Raw genomic sequence first — 20460 nt, forward strand, 5'->3', positions numbered from 1 at the left:
ATTCAGTAAAGAACAGGAAATGAGAACAGACATGCAAGATTAAAATCTTTATTACAGTGTAACAGTAACAGTGTACATTTGATGTAGTCAGATTTTGAAGTGTCATTCATTCATTCAAACCTTTATTTAACCAGGTGGTCCCATTGAGATCATCGATCTCTTTTTCAAGGGAGACCTGCCCAACAGCAAGTAGGTTACAACATCAAACATCAAACAGCAGAAAACAATAAAGGACATCATATTTACAGGTCTACATTTACATAGCGACATTGACAAGTACCAACAGTATCAAGTATCATTGCACTTATCCGGGCTTTAAAAACATGCAGTGGAACCAATTTGCTCATAATTAAAGTTATAGTATGAAGATGTGTTCATAACAAATTTGTTAAGCCAAAACAAGGAAAGTTTTCTTTTTGGAATGATTTCTAATCGAGGAATGTATTAATGATTGTAATTTAAATTTAAATAAATAAAATACAAGCTAAATGATCATCATGTTAAGATGAAATAAAGGAATGTCCAGAAATGTCTTTTAACTGAAAGTGTCCTCAGCCTCCTCTCAGGCGCAGGTTCAGGGAGATGGTGCTATGCGCTCGGACGTTGTAGTCGGAGAGTTTCCCCTCGTTCATCACTCTGCCCTCGTGGACGAGACTCTGCTGGCTCACCGGGACCCGCTCTCTCTCCTCCACCCTGCTCTTGAAGTGGCTCACCGTCTCATCCGGTTTGATGTCATACGTGCTGCTCACTCCCTTGTCGTTTTTGAGGAACACCTGGATGATGGCCGGTGTGGTCACCAGCAGGTTCACCCTGGCCCCGGAGCGCAGGCCGTAGGACTCGAGGGTCGCAGAATCGTTGTTGAGAGTTGTGCTGCAGCCGTTCTCAAAGACCAGCTTCTGGGACTCACATGCAATATCTAGTTTCTGCTGGATGAGTATTTTCAGAGAGCCCACTGTGTCATGCGGGCGCACCCTCAGGGTGTGGGAGCTTCCATTCATCAGACTGATGGTAAGATCCATGATGAAAGTGGCCTGAAAGAGAGGTAAATACATTGAGAGGTGGAAGAAAAACTAAGAGTGTGTACTTAATTAAAAGTAGAAGTACCAGAGTGTAGGAATACTCTTTTACAAGTAAAAGTTGTGCATTCAAAATGTTACTCAACTAAAAGTACAAAAGTATTAGCATGAAAATATACTTAAAGTAGCCTACCAAAGGTAAAAGTACTCATTATGCAGATTGGCCTGTTTCAGAATAATATAAATGACATGTTTTGATTATATGTTATTGATACATTAAAGTGTTATTAAAGCTGGTAAAGGTACAGCCTATTAAAAGAGAATACTGTGGGGTAACCATTACACAACATTAATGCAAATCTGCAAGGTAACTAAATGTAATAAATAAATGCAGTGGAGTAAAAGTAAACTATTTATCTTTGAACTTTATTAGTACAAAGTAGCAAAACATTTAAATAAATACCTACAAGTCCCTCATTGAAAAAAAAAAAAGTGAATATTCTATACTTTACATCACTGAATACATTGATACAAATAAGTAAACTAGAAAAAATACTTTTCCCCCCCAGAGAATAAAGTATCACGGTACATTTCATGACAGTGCTGATAAAGAAAACTTCGTACCTTGAGATAAGTTTAGAAAAATCTTCCAGAAATCGTCGTTCTTCTTTAAACAGTGACAGGAATAGTTTCTCCGGAGCAGCTGACGCAGGCTTATTCTCTCCTCTGTTTATATACAGTCTGCACAGCTGACCGAGCCCGCCCCCTCGTTTAAGATTCGTTTTCCCTTCCATGCCTTCATCATTTTAGGTTTCTAATCTCCAAAAATGACCTGCAGTGTTTTGGACATTGTAAAGTGCATGAGGGTGTAGTCCCGGACTTTCCCCTTGACGTGAAGTTTTTCGTGTAATTCAATAAACTGACGACTCATGATGAACTCAAAGTGACTCTTTAGTATTGTTACGTTTAAACCAGGGGTGTCCAAACTACGGCCCGCGTACCATTTTGAATCGGCCCTCAGCAAATAAAATAAAAAATATATTGGAACATGGACAAGTGGTCTTATTAACACAGTAGTATTCATGTGTTAATAAGACCACTTTTCAAATAAATTCAGTCAATTAAAGTTGGAAACATTTTCTAGCATATCTTATTTGATAAGAAAAAAGCCCTATGACTTATTTACATAACAAGCTTGAAATACACCCTTCCTATTTCTCCTTATTAGGCAATCTGAGGATTCTGTTTGAAGGGATGAGCTGCTAACACTCAAAAGCATAATTGACCTACATTTGATTGATTTTGCTAACTTATAAATGAAATAATGAGGCAATATACCTCTAGTGAGTGGCCCAGCCCTTCGTATATTGTTCTGTATGTGGCCCTCGGTGAAAAAAGGTGGAGACCCCTGGTTTAAACCATAACAATAACAGTACTGAACTAAGACTAGACTGTACAGTTAACCCAAAAAGTGAACGCCATAACTGTAGGAAGTTTGTCTAAGATAAATTGCATGAAATCAAAGCAGATTATTTTGTGTAACTATTGCATCAGAGATGAGTTTTGCTGGTATTTTTGGAAATTGTTGATAACATTTTTCTTTCTGTATGGTGTATTTGTTTTAACAATTGCCCCACCATGAAAAATGAAGTTAAAGTAAGCAAAAATAAAGTCCACCAACTCGCGCGGAGTAAATTGCAAAGACAGCAGTTAGTAAGATTGATTTCAGTAGCCACTTTTCTGGAAATACCGAAGACCAGAAACGGTTTTGAAAACTTTTGTCACGTAGTGATCGTCTTCTCAATAAAACATCTTTGATAATGTCTTCTGGCCAATCAGAATCAGGATAACGGCGTGGTGTTGTTGCAGGAAGTCCCGACGGAGAATACTTTTGCGGTAGTACATCTCTCTATACATCGGTACAAAACGTAATGAAATACGACCCCACGGTTTGATGATTGATAGGTGTATAATACTGTCTTTCATTTTGACACACAGAACAATGGGGGCTATCCACCCTTATCCACAATGTAAAGTAATCCACACAGCCTCTTCCCTCTTCAGTGAGGAGCAGCAGGTTCAGCTTTCAGAACAAAGTAACAAAAAACTAAAATGGAATTCATTTTTTAAAATATGTCGTGAAGTAATAGATTTATTTATTTTTCTTCTCAAGAGAGTACCCGAATGTGTATTTTTATTTAAAATAATCTGGGGAATCCCCCCAGACCCCCCTGCAGGGGTTGGATTTTCAGCATGTAAACTCTTTCAACTGTGGAGAAATTGCAGGATTGGCTCCAGGTCGCCCTTTTTATTTACTACAAGACAAATGTGCCTTTTTATTTCATACAGTTCAATTTGGATTGAGACAGGGAAATAATCTAAACCTCACGCGTGCCGTTTCACTGTCAAGGGGGGCGATATAGCGTGTATGTAATTACATTGCAAATACAGACTTGAACCCTACCACTGTATGGGTTAGCCCAGAGTCCTAGAGATACTAAGATACTAGATACTTTCTCTCTAGGGCTCTGGGTTAGCCCTACCATAGATTGCCCAACAAAAATACTCTGGCGCCGCCACTGAGCTAGACCAACAACCAATCACCTGAATCTCCCGCCCCGGACACACAAGCAGCGGTTTGATTGGCTAGACCTTGTACTGGCATATGATTCGATTGGCTGAAGCTTCTGTCAAAGCTTCAAAAGTTGAACATTGCTCAACTTTTGCAGCGAGCATGGAGCACCGCGAGAAAAGCTACTCTTTGCTCCCACAATGTAGTTCGGCAAAGCATGACGTCACCCCATTCAAAGTGGATGGGCAGAAGCGTTGAGGCTTCAACGCACACCGCTGTGTGGACGGACCGAACGGTGGTAGACCAAGCCCCCAGGAAGTGCGCCGGACTCAGGTGAAATATTCGTGCTGGCCAAACGGCGGTACTACACTTCCGTTTGGTTGTCAGGCACGGAAACAGTTTTTCCCATTGACTTAGATGGGGAAAGAATGGTCTGTAAATCGTTGGATAATTTTTTAAAAACTAAATAAACTACCCAGTATGAACACTTGTATAGCCCTTATTAAAAACATTCGTTCCTCAAGTTGTAAAAATGTGCTAATAACGTTATTCTGAGAGTTATTTCCCTATGCATTATGAACGCGCATCTAACCCACGGGACCGCGCCGCCGGGCACTTTCATAGGATTTGACGTGTCACATCCATGGTCACATCATATGAATCAACAACTTTGACAGTTTGCTCCAAAAGGTAAGAGACGGAAACATATTGATTTTTGTAACCTGCCTCCTTAATGTCTGTATGTAATGTAACATGTTCTCATATAAAATAGTAAAATAATCCAAACTACTAAACAGCAACCGCTACTGTGGCTAAGCTAATGTTGGGTGTTTGCTCAGTAGTTCTCATTCATAACACTCCGTTCGATGTCTCACTATGGGATGCGCCTCATCGCGGAGCAAACAGAAGCATTAATCTCATTACGCCAATCCTGATTGGCTGGTGATCTTGACGTCAGCGTCAGGGAATCCACCCCCTATAAGTAGCTTGCGCTACGCCGCATGCGTCATTCAAACACCTCTTCTCGCTTCAGAGCACATCTCGAGAAAGATCAGTAGCTAGCTAGCTTAACGGTCCACAGACTGATTTACGAAGCTAACCTTCGGTCGACGGGCGCTCGCCGGCTACTTCTATATATACTTCTGCAAGAAGACTGTTAATACCAACACACCAGTTAGTATTGCAAATCGACCTCGCCGTTTTCTCCTCGGGAATAAAGGTAAGGTTTTGATTTTTTCAAGCTAGCAACACACGTGTTGCTAGCTTGTCTTCCCTCACTACCGACACCACGGTAGCGAGGACGTTTTTTCTTTTTCTCTCTCACACCAGAGGAGGGGAAGATAAAAAGGGTAGTAACACACCAGTTAATATTCTTTGAGAATAAAATTCTACACCGTCGTTTTTTCTCCGGATTAACGACAGTTGGGGAAGTATTTTTTCTCAGCAACGTACCTGTTACGAGCGGGTCCTCTCCACGCCGTCACCACGGCGACCGAGATGGACGCTTCTCTCCCTCACACCAGAGGAGTCAGGGACTCGGAGGCTCGGCTCTGTGGCTGCGGGTTGAAGATATCAGGCACAGACTCACACCAGGTCTGCTCGTCCTGTCTCGGGCTGGAACACGCCCAGGAGGCTATCGACAACCCCGGCTCGTGCGGACATTGTGCCCGCTTCACCATCAAGAGCCTCCGCCGACGGCTAGCACGCCAAGCTAGCTTGTCGGGTCAGGACTCCCTCATGTCCTCTGATTTACCGGACGGAAATCAGGACACGGGGGCGTCCACCACAGAGATGGAGCCCCGCACTGTGTCGGTCTGGGGCTCATCAGTAGTGGCAGCTGCAGAACCGGAGTCCCGCGCCGTGTCAGGCTGGGACTCGGTGGCAGCGAGGGACGTGCGAGCGGAGCCCCGCGTTGTGTCAAGCTGGGGCTCCCAACTGGACCTCACCATGGTCTCGCCCGCGGATGATGTCCTGGAGTTGGACTACATGGAGGACGAAGAGGATGAAACCTCTGAATTCCTCCTGTCCGACTCTGATGAGCAAGACGATGATGTCTTCGTGTCATCAGCTCAGGCTGCAAAGCCGGGAGCGATGGCTGCTCTCCCGGGCGATAGCACACCAGCTTTGCCCTGTCTGAGTATAGACCTGCAGGCCGTGTGTCAGCGTGCCGCAGCCAGCCTAGACATCCCATGGCCCGAAATGGCCAAGGAGACCTACAGGTCCCGTTACGAGGGGAAAAATTTGCCCCAAGCAACGAGGACAAAGAGGCAACTCCTGCCGGTCTTCCCGGAGATGTTGGATGAGGTGTCGATCTCGTGGAGAGACCGGCCCTTCAGCAACAAGGCCCCAATCCAGGGTGCCTCCTCCCCTAGACTGCGACGGTATGGAGAGGCTCGGCCTGCTCCGCATACCGCCGATGGAACCGCTGGTGGCAGCTCACCTCCTCCCGAGGATGGCGACTACACCGAGCAGGAACCCCACGCTGCCGGCAAAGGCGGACCGGTTCCAGTCAACCATGACTGAACGGTCCTACAGAGCCGCAGCATTGTCTGCCAGGGCTTTGAACATTTCCTCGCTGCTAACCGCTTACCAAGCGGAACTCTGCGAGGATCTATCGAGTAATCCTGGACCGGCAGTACTGGACGAGATAGCCGCGATCACGGACATCTGTCTCCGCGTTCAACGCTGCGCCGTCCAGGCCACGGGAAAGGCAATGGGAATTATGGTGGTGCAGGAAAGAGCTAGATGGCTCAACCTCACCAACCTCCCAAAACCGGGAAAGAGAGGATGTGCTGGACATGCCCATCGTTCCCGAGGGGATTTTCGGATCTGCGCTCGCTTCTATGCAGAAGAGATGCGAGTCCAAGAAGAAGGAAGACGAGGCCCTCCACCTCTGTCTTCCTCGATGGGTCCAGCCGCTGCCTTCACAGCGGCAGTCCCTCGCCCAAGCTACCTCAGCTGCTCGGTTTAAAGTACCGAAACAGCAGAGGTCACGGCCCGCCCCGAGTCCCCAGCCCAGGCAGGAGACGAGGGCGAATTGGCCCAGAAAGTCTCCGGTTCCGGCTGCAGCCCAGGCGCAGCCAACCCGGAATTTCGGCCAGCAGGCGAGGAAGAAGAAGCTGGCGGCCTGACAGCCTCCTCTTCTTCCCTCGGTGACGGAGCTGGAAGGTTCCCCAGCTCCAGATGTGTTCCCGCTGCCTCGAGAGATGCCTCAAAGCCATCCTCAAGTGCACCAAAACACATGTCACAATATTGCTCTGTTTTCTCGGATAAAGCATTTTCCGCTGACGCATCCAGGCCTCAGGCTGAGGGCGCAGCTCAGAAAAATGAAAGAGAAAACAATAAAACCAATAAACAGCCCCACATTTGTTCCCCTTTTGAGAGCAGCTACGGCCTCTCTCAAAAGGCGGATGATGAACGGGTCTGTGAAGGCACCGCCGCCACGCGCATGCGCAGTAACGACTGGGGCTGTGAGGCTACCACCGTCACGTGCAGGCGCAGTGCCGGCTGGGGTTGTGAAGGCACCTCCGTCACGCGCATGCGCAGTGTCGGTGGGGACTGTCAAATCGGGGTACCACCGTGTTCAGACACTAGAGGGCCCCATAACACAACAAATAGAGACTCAGAGGGCAAAAGACGTGACATCTCCGCTGGCTCTAAGGAGCGAACAGTGGAAGATGCTCACAACGTCTGCTTGGGTGTTCAAGACAGTTACACGGGGTTACAGACTCCAATTCGCTGTCACCCCCCCCTTGCTTCTCGGGCGTTCTGTATTCACAGGCCCGAGGGGAGTCAGCCCACATTATAGAAAGAGAGATTCTCTCACTTCTAGAAAAGGAGGCTATATCTATAATACCCGCCGAGCAGAGTCAGAGCGGCTTTTATTCCAAGTATTTCCTCGTTCCCAAACGGGGAGGGAACGGAATTCGGCCAATACTAGATTTGAGGGCTCTGAACAATATCTAAGAAGATACAAATTCAGAATGCTCACTCACACATCTCTGCTGCGTCTCGTGCGACAAAACGACTGGTTTACATCAGTCAACCTGAAAGATGCGTATTTCCACATCCCAGTATATTACCCACACAGGAAATATCTGAGGTTCGCATTTCAGGGGATCTGTTACGAATACAGAGTACTTCCCTTCGGTCTGTCTCTCAGTCCAAGAGTGTTTGTACGATGTACGGAAGCCGCGATAGCCCGTTAAGACAACAGGGTATTCGCCTGGCAACCTACCTAGACGACTGGCTGCTTCTCGCACAGTCGGAACAGGAGACTATTACGCAGACAAATGTCCTCGTAAAGCACCTGCTCAACCTGGGTTTCATAATAAACACAGAAAAGAGCATGTTGTGCCCGGCACAGACTGTACTCTTCCTGGGTTTACACCTGAACTCGGTGCCCAGCCCGCCTGTCAGCGGAAAGAGTGAAAGCTTTCAGAGCTTGCCTCGCTCATTTCCAGCTGCGCAAACATGTTCTTTTCAGATCATGCCTGCGGTTACTGGGGCTCATGGCGTCAGCCATCCTGGTTGTACGGCTGGGACGGTTACACATGAGGGATTTTCAGCGCTGGGTAGCCGCTCTAAAACTAAACCCCGCGCGTCATGGAGCACGGAGAGTGATGGTTACTGTGAAATGCGTAATGGCACTGCGCCACTGGCTGCACCCGACTTTTCTGGTACGGGGCGTGCCTATGGGTGCTGTCCTTTCACGGAAGGTGGTCACCACAGACGCATGTCTGACAGGCTGGGGAGGTATTTACGAAGGTCGTCCGGTGAGGGGTCTCTGGAGCAGAGACCTCCAGCGGTCGCACATAAATTACCTGGAGCTTTTAGCGGTGTTCCTCACCCTAAAACGCTTTCTGCCTTTTCTCAGAGGACACCATGTCCTTGTGAGGACGGACAATACGACCACAATATCGTATATAAACCGACAAGGGGGTTTGCGCTCTCTCCAGTTACACATGCTGGCACGCAAACTGATCTTGTGGAGCTGCGGCCGTCTCCTCTCTCTGAGAGCGACGCACGTACCGGGTGTGATGAACCTCGGTGCAGACCTGCTGTCCAGAGGTGTACCACTATATGCAGACTGGACTCTACATCCAATGATTGTGAGCCAGCTGTGGGTGCGTTACGGCCGAGCCGCGGTAGATCGGTTCGCATCAAAAGAAAATGCTCACTGTCAGCTTTTCTTTTCAATGCGCGATCAAAACGCACCATTAGGCGTGGACGCGCTCGCGCACATTTGGCCTCCGGTCCTCCTGCTTCCTCCACTAGGTCTCTTTATGACTGTAAGTGGAGGGTGTTTGAGGACTGGTGCCTTCAAAAAGGGCACACCTCTTTTCAATGCCCTGTGGGAGTGATTTTATCATTTCTACAGGACCTAATTGATCAACACAGAGCTTTCTCCACGATCGAAGTCTACCTGGCTGCTATTGCTGCATGCCATGTGGGTTTTGAGGGTAAGACGGCTGGCCAGCATCCTCTGGTCTGCCGTTTTATGAAGGGAGCTTGCAGGCTCCTTCCTGTTTCCAGGTCACTGGTGCCCTTATGGGACTTGACAGTGGTTTTAGATGGGCTCACTCGAGCCCCATTTGAACCCCTGGAAGAAGCTGACATGAAGCACCTGTCACTCAAGACAGTGCTGTTACTGACCCTGGCATCCGCCAAGCGAGTCAGTGACATTCATGCGCAATCTGTACATCCTTCATGCACTCAGTTCGCCCGAGGGTTAACGAGAGTGTTGCTGAAGCCCAACCCTGCCTTTATACCTAAGGTGGTTGGTTCATGTACCCCCTTTGACATTGAGGTATTTCCTCCGCCGCTGTGTCCCTCCGGGGAACAGCAGCCGAATTTGCTATGTCCAGTCCGTGCTTTACGCACTTATATGGACAGATCAAAAGAGTTTCGTCATAATGACCAACTCTTTGTGTCCTGGGCTAACCCTCAGAAGGGCAAGCCTGTTACTAAGCAACGGCTCTCTCACTGGATTGTGGAGGCAATTGCTTTGGCTTACACGAGTCAGGGTCTGCAGGCACCTTCGGGTTTGCGTGCTCATTCGACTCGTGGTCTGGCTACATCCTGGGCTTTGTTCAAGGGTGTTTCCATCCAAGACATTTGTGCAGCAGCGAGCTGGTCCTCGCCGCTCACTTTTGTCCGCTTTTACAGATTAGACGTCTTTGCTCCCAGTGTGGCCCATGCAGTGCTGGGCCCCCTGCTGAGTTAGAGCTCTAACTGTTAAGTTCTGGTTGGTCTTGGTGACTTTTGAGATAAGCTCGTCTGGCAATTCGGGAGCTACAATATCCCATAGTGAGACATCGAACGGAGTGTTATGAATGAGAACTATAGGTTACTTACGTAACCCCAGTTCTCAGAGTAACATGAAGTGAGATGTCTCACCAGACGGCCCTCCTTGCTATGGTGAAGCGAGAAGAGGTGCTTATTTTGAATGACGCATGCGGCGTAGCGCAAGCTACTTATAGGGGGTGGATTCCCTGACGCTGACGTCAAGATCACCAGCCAATCAGGATTGGCGTAATGAGATTAATGCTTCTGTTTGCTCCGCGATGAGGCGCATCCCATAGTGAGACATCTCACTTCATGTTACTCTGAGAACTGGGGTTACGTAAGTAACCTATAGTTTTCCATACTTTTCATAGTTAACCAAAATGCTAGAAATGTATGCATGCCAGCAGTTCTGCAATGTTAACTCTGTATGCATTAGCTAACTTTCTAGAAACCAGACTTTGAATTTATAATTCGTTTTATATATATATATATATTTTTTTTAAATCTATAAATGTGAGATGAAAAAACTAAAAATGACACATCTTTGTCACAACAAATGTCCAATGTAATGTCCCTACCATTGTAAACAACGATGCATACAGAATCTTCAAGAACACATATTATTTTTAAAGAGGCGTGAAGAGCTAATCATTTGTACTTTATTTATAGATGGCAGAAATAACCGGATCAACATCCAATCCAATCGGAAGGAGAGTGGGCAGCCCGCCATACTTGGACAAGGTGCTGTATAGTTATTAAAAGCATTTGTATTCATTTTGTTTCAGTAATTTGTTGATTGCATACCCTTTAATTTCATATGTACCTTATTTTTACCTCTGATAAGTGAAATCAGTTGATTGTGACCTTATCACAAAAAGTCAGTGACTTAATACATCCTGCTTCGTAATAATGCATGCAATCGTCATGAGTCATGCATTAATTAATGTAATATATAATCTTAATCCTTATAAAGTTTCATCATGATTCTATATACAATTATAGAGTTATATGTAATATAATATAAACATTAAACTTGTGTAGTCTTCCTTAAACAATATGACAACTCGCCTTTTTCTAAAAGATGATCACCAGTAACCACTTTCTTTTCCTTTTTCAATATATTTTATTCTATCTAGGTCCCAATGTGTGGATAATAGGGAGCAGCTACGTTCGACGTGGGGAAGAAAGAGCCAAACACAGCATGGGAAGCAACCTGGGTCTCAATTGCCGTGTGTGGTGGTTTGGCAAGGGTGGTCTGAGGTGGAGGAACCTTCTTCCCTTTTTCTATCAGTCCTTGAGAGGAAGAACAGTCCCGGATGTCCTGCTCATCCACTGTGGCGGCAACGACCTTGGCAACATCAAAGGTGTGGAGCTTGTCACAGCGATGAAGCAGGATTTTGGATGCCTCAACAGGATATGTATATTTAACAAAAATAACTTTTAAATTTGACAGGGCAGTCCTCATTGTAAGGATGTCTTCACTTACTCATACTATTTTTTTTAAATGTGTAATTGAATTAAACTGTTCACTCACATTCTGTGTTCTTCCTCTCTCTTAAACTTTAGTCCCCCTGTCTTGTTTCTCTCTTTCCCTCACTCATCTTAGTCCCCCTGTTTTGTTTCTCTCTTTCCCTCACTCATCTTCCCCAGCCTCACCCAGCTGTGGTGTGTCTGTTCTCTTTCTTCTCAATTTTGGATGTGGCCCAGGAGGAAGCGCAGCCACTTCAAGACACTGGTACGGCGCTGCGTGCTGACGACACGACCGTCATCGGCCAGATCACAGACGGCGACGAGACGGCGTACAGAGAGGAGGTCGAAAACCTGACATCTTGGTGCCAGGATAACAACCTCCATCTCAACGTAAGCTAAACCAAGGAGCTGATTGTGGATTGCAGGAAGCAGCAAAGAGAGGGACACGCCCCCATCGCCATCAATGGGACTACGGTGGAGGGAGTTAGCAGCTTCAGGTTCCTCAGGGTCCATCACGGACACGGCTGCATCACGGCCTGGTACGGCAGCTGCACCGCCCTCAATCGTAAGGCTTTACAGAGGGTGGTGAAAACTGCACAGCACATCACCAGGACGGAGCTGCCATCCATGGAGGACCTTTACTCCCAGCGGCTCAGGAAGAAAGCCCTCAGTTTATGTTTATGTTAGAAATATTTTGGCACATTTGTTCCTATTGCAGGATATTTAAGTTTCCCATGTACTTTTTAAATTAATAATAGTATGTTCATCTTGATGTTTAACTTGTAATATTTTAATCATCTTAGTTAGAAATGCTGTTTCCACCCCAACCTCTGCTGCTGAATGATTTTATATATTGTTACTGAAAGTGCTTGTCTTTGACATTATAATGATTACACCAGAAAGTCACTCTTTGTGAGATGTATTTATTCACATTTTTCCCAGCCACAAGATGATTTAATTCATTGGAGGCCTCAAAGCTGGGTGAAGGTATTGATGCATGGATCAATGCAATCCTTTACAACAGCATTCCACTATTGTTGGGGATGTCTGTAAAAAAAGGAGAAACAATCTTAAACAAAACAAGTGTCTCACTATAGGGAAACAAACTGACAAAAACATATCAATTAGATCAGAATCAGAATACATTTACATTGTTACAGCAGAAAAGAGCCTAAGACAGCCTAATATTAATTAAAGTATGTATAAAAAAAAAGTATTAAAGATTAAAAACAAGAAATTATAATAAAAAAAGTTACACATTTTACAAAATACACATCCTGTAACAGTTTGGAGGATTTAGCAGCCAGCTATATTACACAGTTTTAGTGGCATATATATATATATATATATATATATATATATATACATGGTTGGTATTTAACAACAAGTGGTGTTGTACTGTGATATTGGTATTTATGGAAACATTTTAAACCTTTCCTTCAAGTATTATACGTTTTAGTTACTTGTTGGGTACTTAACATTCATAATCACAGTTACTATCTGCTTTACTTTTTCGATAAAGATTTAAATCACAATTGATCATAATTCAAAATACATATATTTGTATATATTACCAAGTGGTTTCATGTACAACCCACACAAGTGTAATGCTAAATTCAGCTCTGTTGCTTGGATATCACTAGATCCTGTTACATCAGCGTAATATAAAAGTACATAACGATTGATGTCTACATTAGCATAATTACTAGCTAGCCGCTAGCTGCTAACTGCCGCGGTTGCCTCGTTAATATCAAACTCCATCATATAACAATCAGCGCTGCCAACATTTGAGTTCAGCTTGGAGTGAGATTTTTGTTTTGGTGAACCGAAAAAAGAAACGTTCATGTGTTACAAATGTATTGGGGGGTCCTCACCTCCTCTAGGGGTGTCCGGGGACAAGCTCCCCCGGGAAGATTTCCTTTTTAAATATTGAAGTTAAATGCATCCACCTGGTGCATTTTGAGAGCAAAATCAATTTATGGATACATCTCTAAACACCCATATGAAGCAGAACTGTAAACATATGTTATTTTTCTTAATAATAATAATAATAATAATAATAGATTTAATTTGTTAGCGCTTTTACAGGTGCTCAAACGCTTTACAGATAATAGTGAAGAAAAAAGAAAAGAGAAGAAAGGAACAACAAATAAATATATAGTTAAAGTTAAAGTCAAATAATACAAAAACAATCACACATGAAAAGCCAGATTGAAGAAGTGAGTTTTTGTGAGGGGGCAGCGACGGAGCCCCAGGTCCGGTGATTGGTGCGGGTGGGGATGGATAGGACATAGGAGGTTGGCTTCTGATGAGCGGAGGCAGCGGGAAGGGGTGTGGTGGTGCAGCAGGTCTGTGAGGTAGGGGGTAGGGGGGGCTGGTTGTTGAGGGCTTTGTAAGTAATGAGGAGGACTTTGAAGTGGATTCTTTGACGGCCAGTCCGTCCGTCAAAGAATCCAATGGATGGATATTTTAATTTGAATGGATATTTTACAAATCACTCACCTTTTTAACTGTATTTTTGTTTTACTGTCATATAGTAATTTCAAAACTGTTTTTCATTTACTCTCATAAATGGTGACCAAAACGTTTGAGACCCACTGAGATAACTAGACTAAAGTTAACTATCTAAACACTCAGAGTCCCTTACCTCACTGAGCTGTAGTTATCTCTCTCAGTCTGACAAGACAGAGCTCTCCCTTTCCTTGTTTTAGAAACAGCTTCTAGTATCCGTTAGCGCAGCTAGCTAACCAGATGCTAACAACCACAATGCAAATAGTGAGTTTGGTAGAAATATACTGTATAATAGTAAAGTTATTTAAGATGATGCCATATTTATTGAAGATTTTACATTATAAATATTCCCTAAAATGATTCAAAAGATTATTCTTCCAAACTCCTTGTATGACACACATGAGACTATTGATGTGTGTAGTGAGTTTGGTAGTAATAAGCTGTATAATAGTGATTGAATATTATTGTATTCTCTTTTTTCGGAGTTGCACTTTGCAGACGGTCCCTGAGCACTCGTTTCTTCTCCGGCTGCGGATAGAGACCAATGTAATGTGCCCAGCTCGGAGGACGGCGCGTATTGGCTTTTTTTTTAAATCAAAATGTGATTGTAGTTCGTTGTCAACCTTACCACGGTACTTAGGAGACGTCATTTGTGTCTGAATAACGTTTTGTTCATGAGTTATTGATCCGTGAAATCAGAATCTCCCAATATCGTTCCAACTTTACTGAACTAAGTCAGAAGACCGTCTCATTTCGTAGATCGCTCGGTTTGCTGTTCCTTCACTTTATTTTTATATTTATATACATTTATTTTGGACGAAAACTTAGCGTGAGGAAAGGCAAGTGTGGCGTGAGTGCGTGAGATATGGGTTAATTGCGTGACTCTCACGCTCAATGCGTGAGTGTTGGCAGCCCTGTTTAACAATCCAGTGCCATGCTGTCATGAACGCGCGGTGCTGTTACGTGTACGCAAATTGACGTGCTTGATGTGAACGAGCATTTACATGATTAAAGTTGCTTATGCGCTATGAGGGCACATACGGGTACTTCTCAGGCATGCCGGGTAATCTGTGACGTTTCGCTCTCTCGAAAATTGGACCATTTTATCATCATGCGCTAATGAGCAACTCTCATAGGAATGAATGAGGCCCCGCTTCCCACGCTGTATCCAGTTCTTATGAGATTTGGATATTGCACAAGTCCATATTAATATATTCTTTAAACTCTGATTAGTTATTCAGCCATAGAGAAGCCAGTAGTACAAATATATGGGAAGAGTATAGTGCCACAACATATTCTTCAACAGTGTGTTTGAAGAGCTGAATAAATTATTCAGCACAGTCCCCTTCCGTCACTGCATCCTCCCTAAGGTTTAATGACCTGAATGGATGAAACAATATTTATGCAATAGGCTCAGTTTAAAACTGTGCTGCAGTTGGGGATCATTTGATATAGCTGGGATGAGGAGGCCAACATACAAATACACTGTTTTCATAAATTGTTGATACCTGTCCTCCAGAACTGAATCCATTGGTTCCACCCCTGAAGTGTCAACAACATGAAGCTGATCTGCAAATCTGATGGCTTCCTCCAAACAGGCCAGTCCCTGTTTGGAGCGGAAATCCACCAACGCCAGTCGCTCCAGTTGGTCCACCAGGTCGGCAGGGAGATGCACAGGCTGTTAAAAAAGTTTGTTGCTTAAGAAATGTATGCATGACACATTCTTTCGCCAACATTTTAAGAATGTCTTTAACTGTTAGTAACCATTGAATAAAGTAATTGCCTCCATTAATCTTTTCTAATCAGCACACACTGCCATGACTCAAGCCCAATAACTCCACCTCTGGTAATCTCTGATGTTTTGTAATGTTGACAATATTGTGAGACTTTGTCCCTCAAAACTAAAGCCACACCTAAATATTATTTTCATAATCAATACAATTTATTATCTTGTAGATGTATTATGTTCTCTGTAAAATGTCAGAGCTCACCTTTAGGACATCTTCTGTCTCATATTTTAGAGGCTAGAAAAAAATCACAGGAAAAATACATGTAAGGGTTTGTGATTGTGAGCTAAAATGCATCACCAATTGTGGGAAAATTACCTGTCCTCTATGTTCCTGTGTATTTCAGGTTTCTTATCACAGGTCCAGTGAGCCATATCTTCTACCAGCTGTGGAGGTGTGGATGCCCGCAACAGACCCGCTCTGCATAGTCAAACGTCTGCTACTGGATCGGCTTATTTTTGCCCCTGGCTTTCTGCTCATGTTCTACTTTGTTATGAACATCCTGGAGGTAGGACATCTCAGAAACTGTCCCCCTTACCATCAGATTAAAGGAGCTCTGTAGTGATTTGAGATGCTCCGGCATTAAGTTGTGGGAACTACACAATTGCAGCAGCAGAGGGAGCAATTGGTTTTAGTATGGTTGAAGGAGAAACATTTCAGGATACACTTCCTGTCATGCAACATGAAAGCATATTTTCAATAACCCAGTTAGTCACAATAGTTGTTTTGTTCAAATGTGTTTGCATTATACAGGTTTAATAGAACTTCCTATTAAAGGTCTTTACATTTTTAAAAATCAGAGATTTAAAAAGCCCCTGAAATGACCTTCCTAGATCCGGATCAAACCCGTCTTTTATTGAAAACCTGTGCTCCAGACTCATGCAGAACTGACATTGAACCCACCTGTTCTTCTCTTGCTAAATTTGATAAAACATGGCCAAACAGATCATTATCTCACATACATTTATATTTATTAGTGAACAGATTTGTGAATACTTGATTCTGATTGTCAACTGCATTCTTCGGTCTGTTATTTCTATATAACAGACCTCTGCTTTGCAAAAAATATCATTGCTATGCTCGCAGTTCTTTTTCCCATTAATAATCTGATGTGTTCAAATGGCAAACTGCCCCTTTTAATATATGATTAATGCTTCAACCTACATTTTGACCACAGTATTTGGTCCAGTGTCTTCATGTTAATTGTGTAGTAAACACATGCTATATAGTTTTCATATAGACAAATGAAAAAGAAAATAAATTAAATGACCATCCCATATTTTCTACCAGGCAAAAGGATGGAGAGACTTTGAAAGCAAGATGAGAGGAAGTTACTGGACTGCCTTGAAAATGAACTGGAAAGTGTGGACTCCCTTTCAGTTCGTCAATATCCACTTTGTGCCTGTCGAGGTATGCCCTTCATTCATTGGCATCCTGTCATCAAACAAAAGATGAATCTCTTGTAATGGTTTCCCCCTTCCCTTCCTGTGTCTGTTTTTGCTTTCAGTTCCGAGTGCTGTTTGCCAAAATGGCCGCCTTATTTTGGTACGCCTACCTTGCATCTGTGAGGAAATAAAGCTTCCCGACCTAACCTCACTGAACCAGAAGCTGTGGCTTTAACATCGGGCTGTTTCCTCTACTACCTTTTGACCTGTTTCTAAGATGGACACTAATTCTCACATACAGTTATTTGGATACACCTAAGAAACCTGTACAATGAGTTTAAGCCTTTATAACATACTGCTTTGGTAGGTTAGTACATTTGTAATGACAATATAATACATGTAAGTGTTTTTTTTACAGAGCACTGCTTACAGAAATGTGATACTGTAGTGAACATTGATTATGATATTGATCATAATGTTAATTTGAATCCAATGCTAAAGTGTGCCTTTCTGGTTACTTCGTATGGTTGTGGTCTGTACAGAGTGCAGCTCAACCCTGAGCTGAAGATTCAGTAAAGAACAGGAAATGAGAACAGACATGCAAGATTAATATCTTTATTATTTTTTGACAGTGTACATTTGATGTAGTCAGATTTGAAGTGTCATAATACAATTATAACATGAAGATGTGTTTATAACATATTTGTAAAGCCAAAACAAAGACATTTTTCTTTTTGGAATAATTTCTAATCGAGGAATGTATTAATGAGTGCAATTTAAATTTAAATAAATAAAAATATAAGCTAAATTATCTTAATTTTAAGACGAAATAAAGGAGTGTCCAGAAGTTTATTTTAACTGCCTCCTCTCAGACGCAGGTTCAGGGAGATGGTGCTATTCTCTCGGACGTTGTAGTCGGAGAGTTTCCCCTCGTTCATCTCTTTGCCCTCGTGGGTGAGCATCTGCTGGCTCACCGCGACCCCCTCTCCGGCTTCCACCCTGCTCTTGAAGTGGCTCACCGTCTCATCCGGTTCGATGTCATACTTGGTGTTTACCCCCTTCTCGTTTTGGAAGAACACCTGGATTAGGGCCGGCGGGATCAGATCCATGACGAAAGTGGCCTGAAAGATAGGTAAATACATTCAGAGGTGTATTCAATTTGAAGTAGAAGTACTAGAGTGTAGGAATACTTGTTTACAAGTAAAAGTCCTGCTCAAATTAAAGCACAAAGTATTAGCATAAAAATATACTGAAAGTGCCAAAATTAAAAGTACATATTATGCAGATTGGCCTATTTCAGAATAATATAAATCACATGATTTGACTATATTTTATTGATACATTAAAGTGTTATCAAAGCTGGTAAAGGTGCAGCCTATTAAATAAATGGTGAATTTAATCCAGGTGTAACTAAAGTCTTATTTAAGTGTTGATATATCACACCATTAATGCAAATCTGCAAGGTAACTAAATGTAATAAATAAATGCAATAAATGTACACTATTTACCTTTACATTTTATAAGTACAAAGTAGCAAAACATTTAAATAAATAATTAAAAGTCCCTCATTAAAAATAAAGAAAAAAGTACAGTGAATATATTCTATACTTTACATGACTGGCATTAATGCAAATAAGTCCACTAGAAAAAAACCTTTTTTCTCCCAGAGAATAAAGTATCACGGTAAATTTCATGACAGATCTGATACAGAAAACTTCGTACCTTGAGATAAGTTTAGAAAAATCCTCCAGAAATCGTCGCTCTTCTTTTAACAGTGACAGGAATCGATGCTCGGAGCAGCTGACGCAGGCTTCTTCTCTCATCTATTTATATACAGTCTGCCCAGCTGATCGAGCCCGCCCCCTGGTTTATGATTCGTTTTCCCTTCCATGCCTTCTTCATTTTCGGTTTCTATTCTCCAAAAATGACCTTCAGTGTTTTGGACATTGTAAAGTGTACAAGGGCGTATTCATGTGTTAATAGGACCACTTTTCAAATATATTCAGTCAATTCAAGTTGGAAAGATTCTCTAACATATCTTACTTGATAAGAAAAAAGCCCTATGACTTATTTACATAACAAGCTTGAAATACACCCTTCCTATTTCTCCTTATTAGGCAATCTGAGGCTTCAGATTTTGAAGGGATGAGCTGCTAACACTCACACGCATAATTGACCTACATTTGATTGATTTTGCTAACTTATAACTGAACTAATGAGGCAATATACTAAATATACGAAGGTCTGGGCCACTCAGTCTAGTGAGTGGCCCAGACCTTTGTATTATTTTTCTGTATGTGGCTCTCGGTGAAAAAAGTTTGACCCCCTGGTTTAAACCATAACAATAACAGTACTGAACTAAGACTAGACTGCACAGATAACCCAAAAAGTGAACGCCATAACTGTAGGAAGTTTGTCTAAGATAAATTGCATGAAATTAAAGCAGATTATTTTGTGTAATTATTGCATCAGAGATGTATTTTTGGAAACTGTTGATAACATTTTTCTTTCTGTATGGTGTATTTGTTTTAACAATTGGAAATAATAAATAGTGTCTTCTCTTTTACTACACATTCAGGGTTTCCTTCTCCCTTACGCTTTAACATTGTTCTGTTATCTCTTTGGTTTTTCTAACTTTATACTTTACTAATGCAGGACGACTGTTCAGCATAGAGGGAACCCAGCTAGACATTTTTGGTTCTAAAAACATTCTGAGAATGTTACAGTCATTGTTCTAGGAAGGTTTTCAGCGGGAAGTTTTTGTTTGTTTCCCAGAACGTTCTTTTGAAAGGTAGGATAACATTCTCTAAAAACATTCTTAAAATGTTTGGTGATAACATTGTTAGAACATTATGCCCTCCTATTCTTAAAACGTTTTCAAAGGGAAGTTTTTGTTTGGTTCCCAGAATTTTCTTCTGAAAGGTAGGATAACGCTCTCTAAAAACATTCTTAAAATGTTTGGTGATAACCTTCTTAAAATGTTTTTGATAACATTGTTAGAACATTATGCCCTACTATTCTTAAAACGTTTTCAGCAGAAGCTTTTATTTTGGTTCCCAGAATGTTCTTCTGAAACGTAGGATAACGTTCTCTAAAAACATTCTTAAAATGTTTTTGATAACATTATTAGAATATTATGCCCTACTGTTCTTAAAACATTTTCAGCTGCAAGTTAGATTTTTTATGTTGCCAGAATGTTATTATTTTAGAGAAGGATAACATAGTTTATGTTAAAGAAATTATGCAAATGTTCTCTGGTAACAATTTACTAAAATATGTTTACATTATTTGAACATTAAGGCATAATATTCCTGTAATTGTTCAACTCAAAATTCCTGGGTAAGTGGACTGACCACTGTGGTCATTAGGATGATTTTGATAGTTCACTTAACTATTGGAATTTGACTATTAACACATGTAAAAGGATGACA

At 42.6% G+C, this 20460-nt stretch overlaps 1 protein-coding gene, 1 long non-coding RNA gene and 1 pseudogene across 4 annotated transcripts; 2 read left to right on the forward strand and 1 right to left on the reverse strand.

The window, feature by feature from the left end:
- Positions 1-34: 34 nt before the first annotated feature.
- Positions 35-18830, reverse strand: LOC307042371 (polyubiquitin-like). 2 transcript variants are annotated; one of them, XM_079686226.1, is made up of 2 exons: positions 18752-18830; positions 35-1031 (listed from the first exon to the last, which is right to left on the reverse strand). In XM_079686226.1, the coding sequence occupies exon 2, from the start codon at positions 1017-1019 to the stop codon at positions 552-554; it is 468 nt and encodes a 155-aa protein (XP_079542352.1). In that variant the 5' UTR covers positions 1020-1031; positions 18752-18830; the 3' UTR covers positions 35-551. The 2 variants fall into 2 exon arrangements, with proteins under 2 accessions (XP_079542352.1, XP_079542351.1); XM_079686225.1 differs by lacking the exon at positions 18752-18830 and adding an exon at positions 1641-1760.
- Positions 3008-12520, forward strand: LOC307042378. The gene is made up of 3 exons (XR_013809089.1): positions 3008-4278; positions 10546-10617; positions 11013-12520. It is a non-coding gene; the product is annotated as an uncharacterized lncRNA (long non-coding RNA).
- On the forward strand, positions 15416-17714 carry LOC307042948 (peroxisomal membrane protein 2-like; annotated as a pseudogene). The gene is made up of 4 exons (XR_013810670.1): positions 15416-15546; positions 15991-16152; positions 16935-17054; positions 17152-17714. The product of XR_013810670.1 is annotated as a peroxisomal membrane protein 2-like (transcript).
- Positions 18831-20460: the final 1630 nt, after the last annotated feature.

Source organism: Notothenia rossii (assembly GCF_949606895.1).
Source record: "Notothenia rossii genome assembly, chromosome: 6".
NCBI lineage: Eukaryota > Metazoa > Chordata > Actinopteri > Perciformes > Nototheniidae > Notothenia > Notothenia rossii.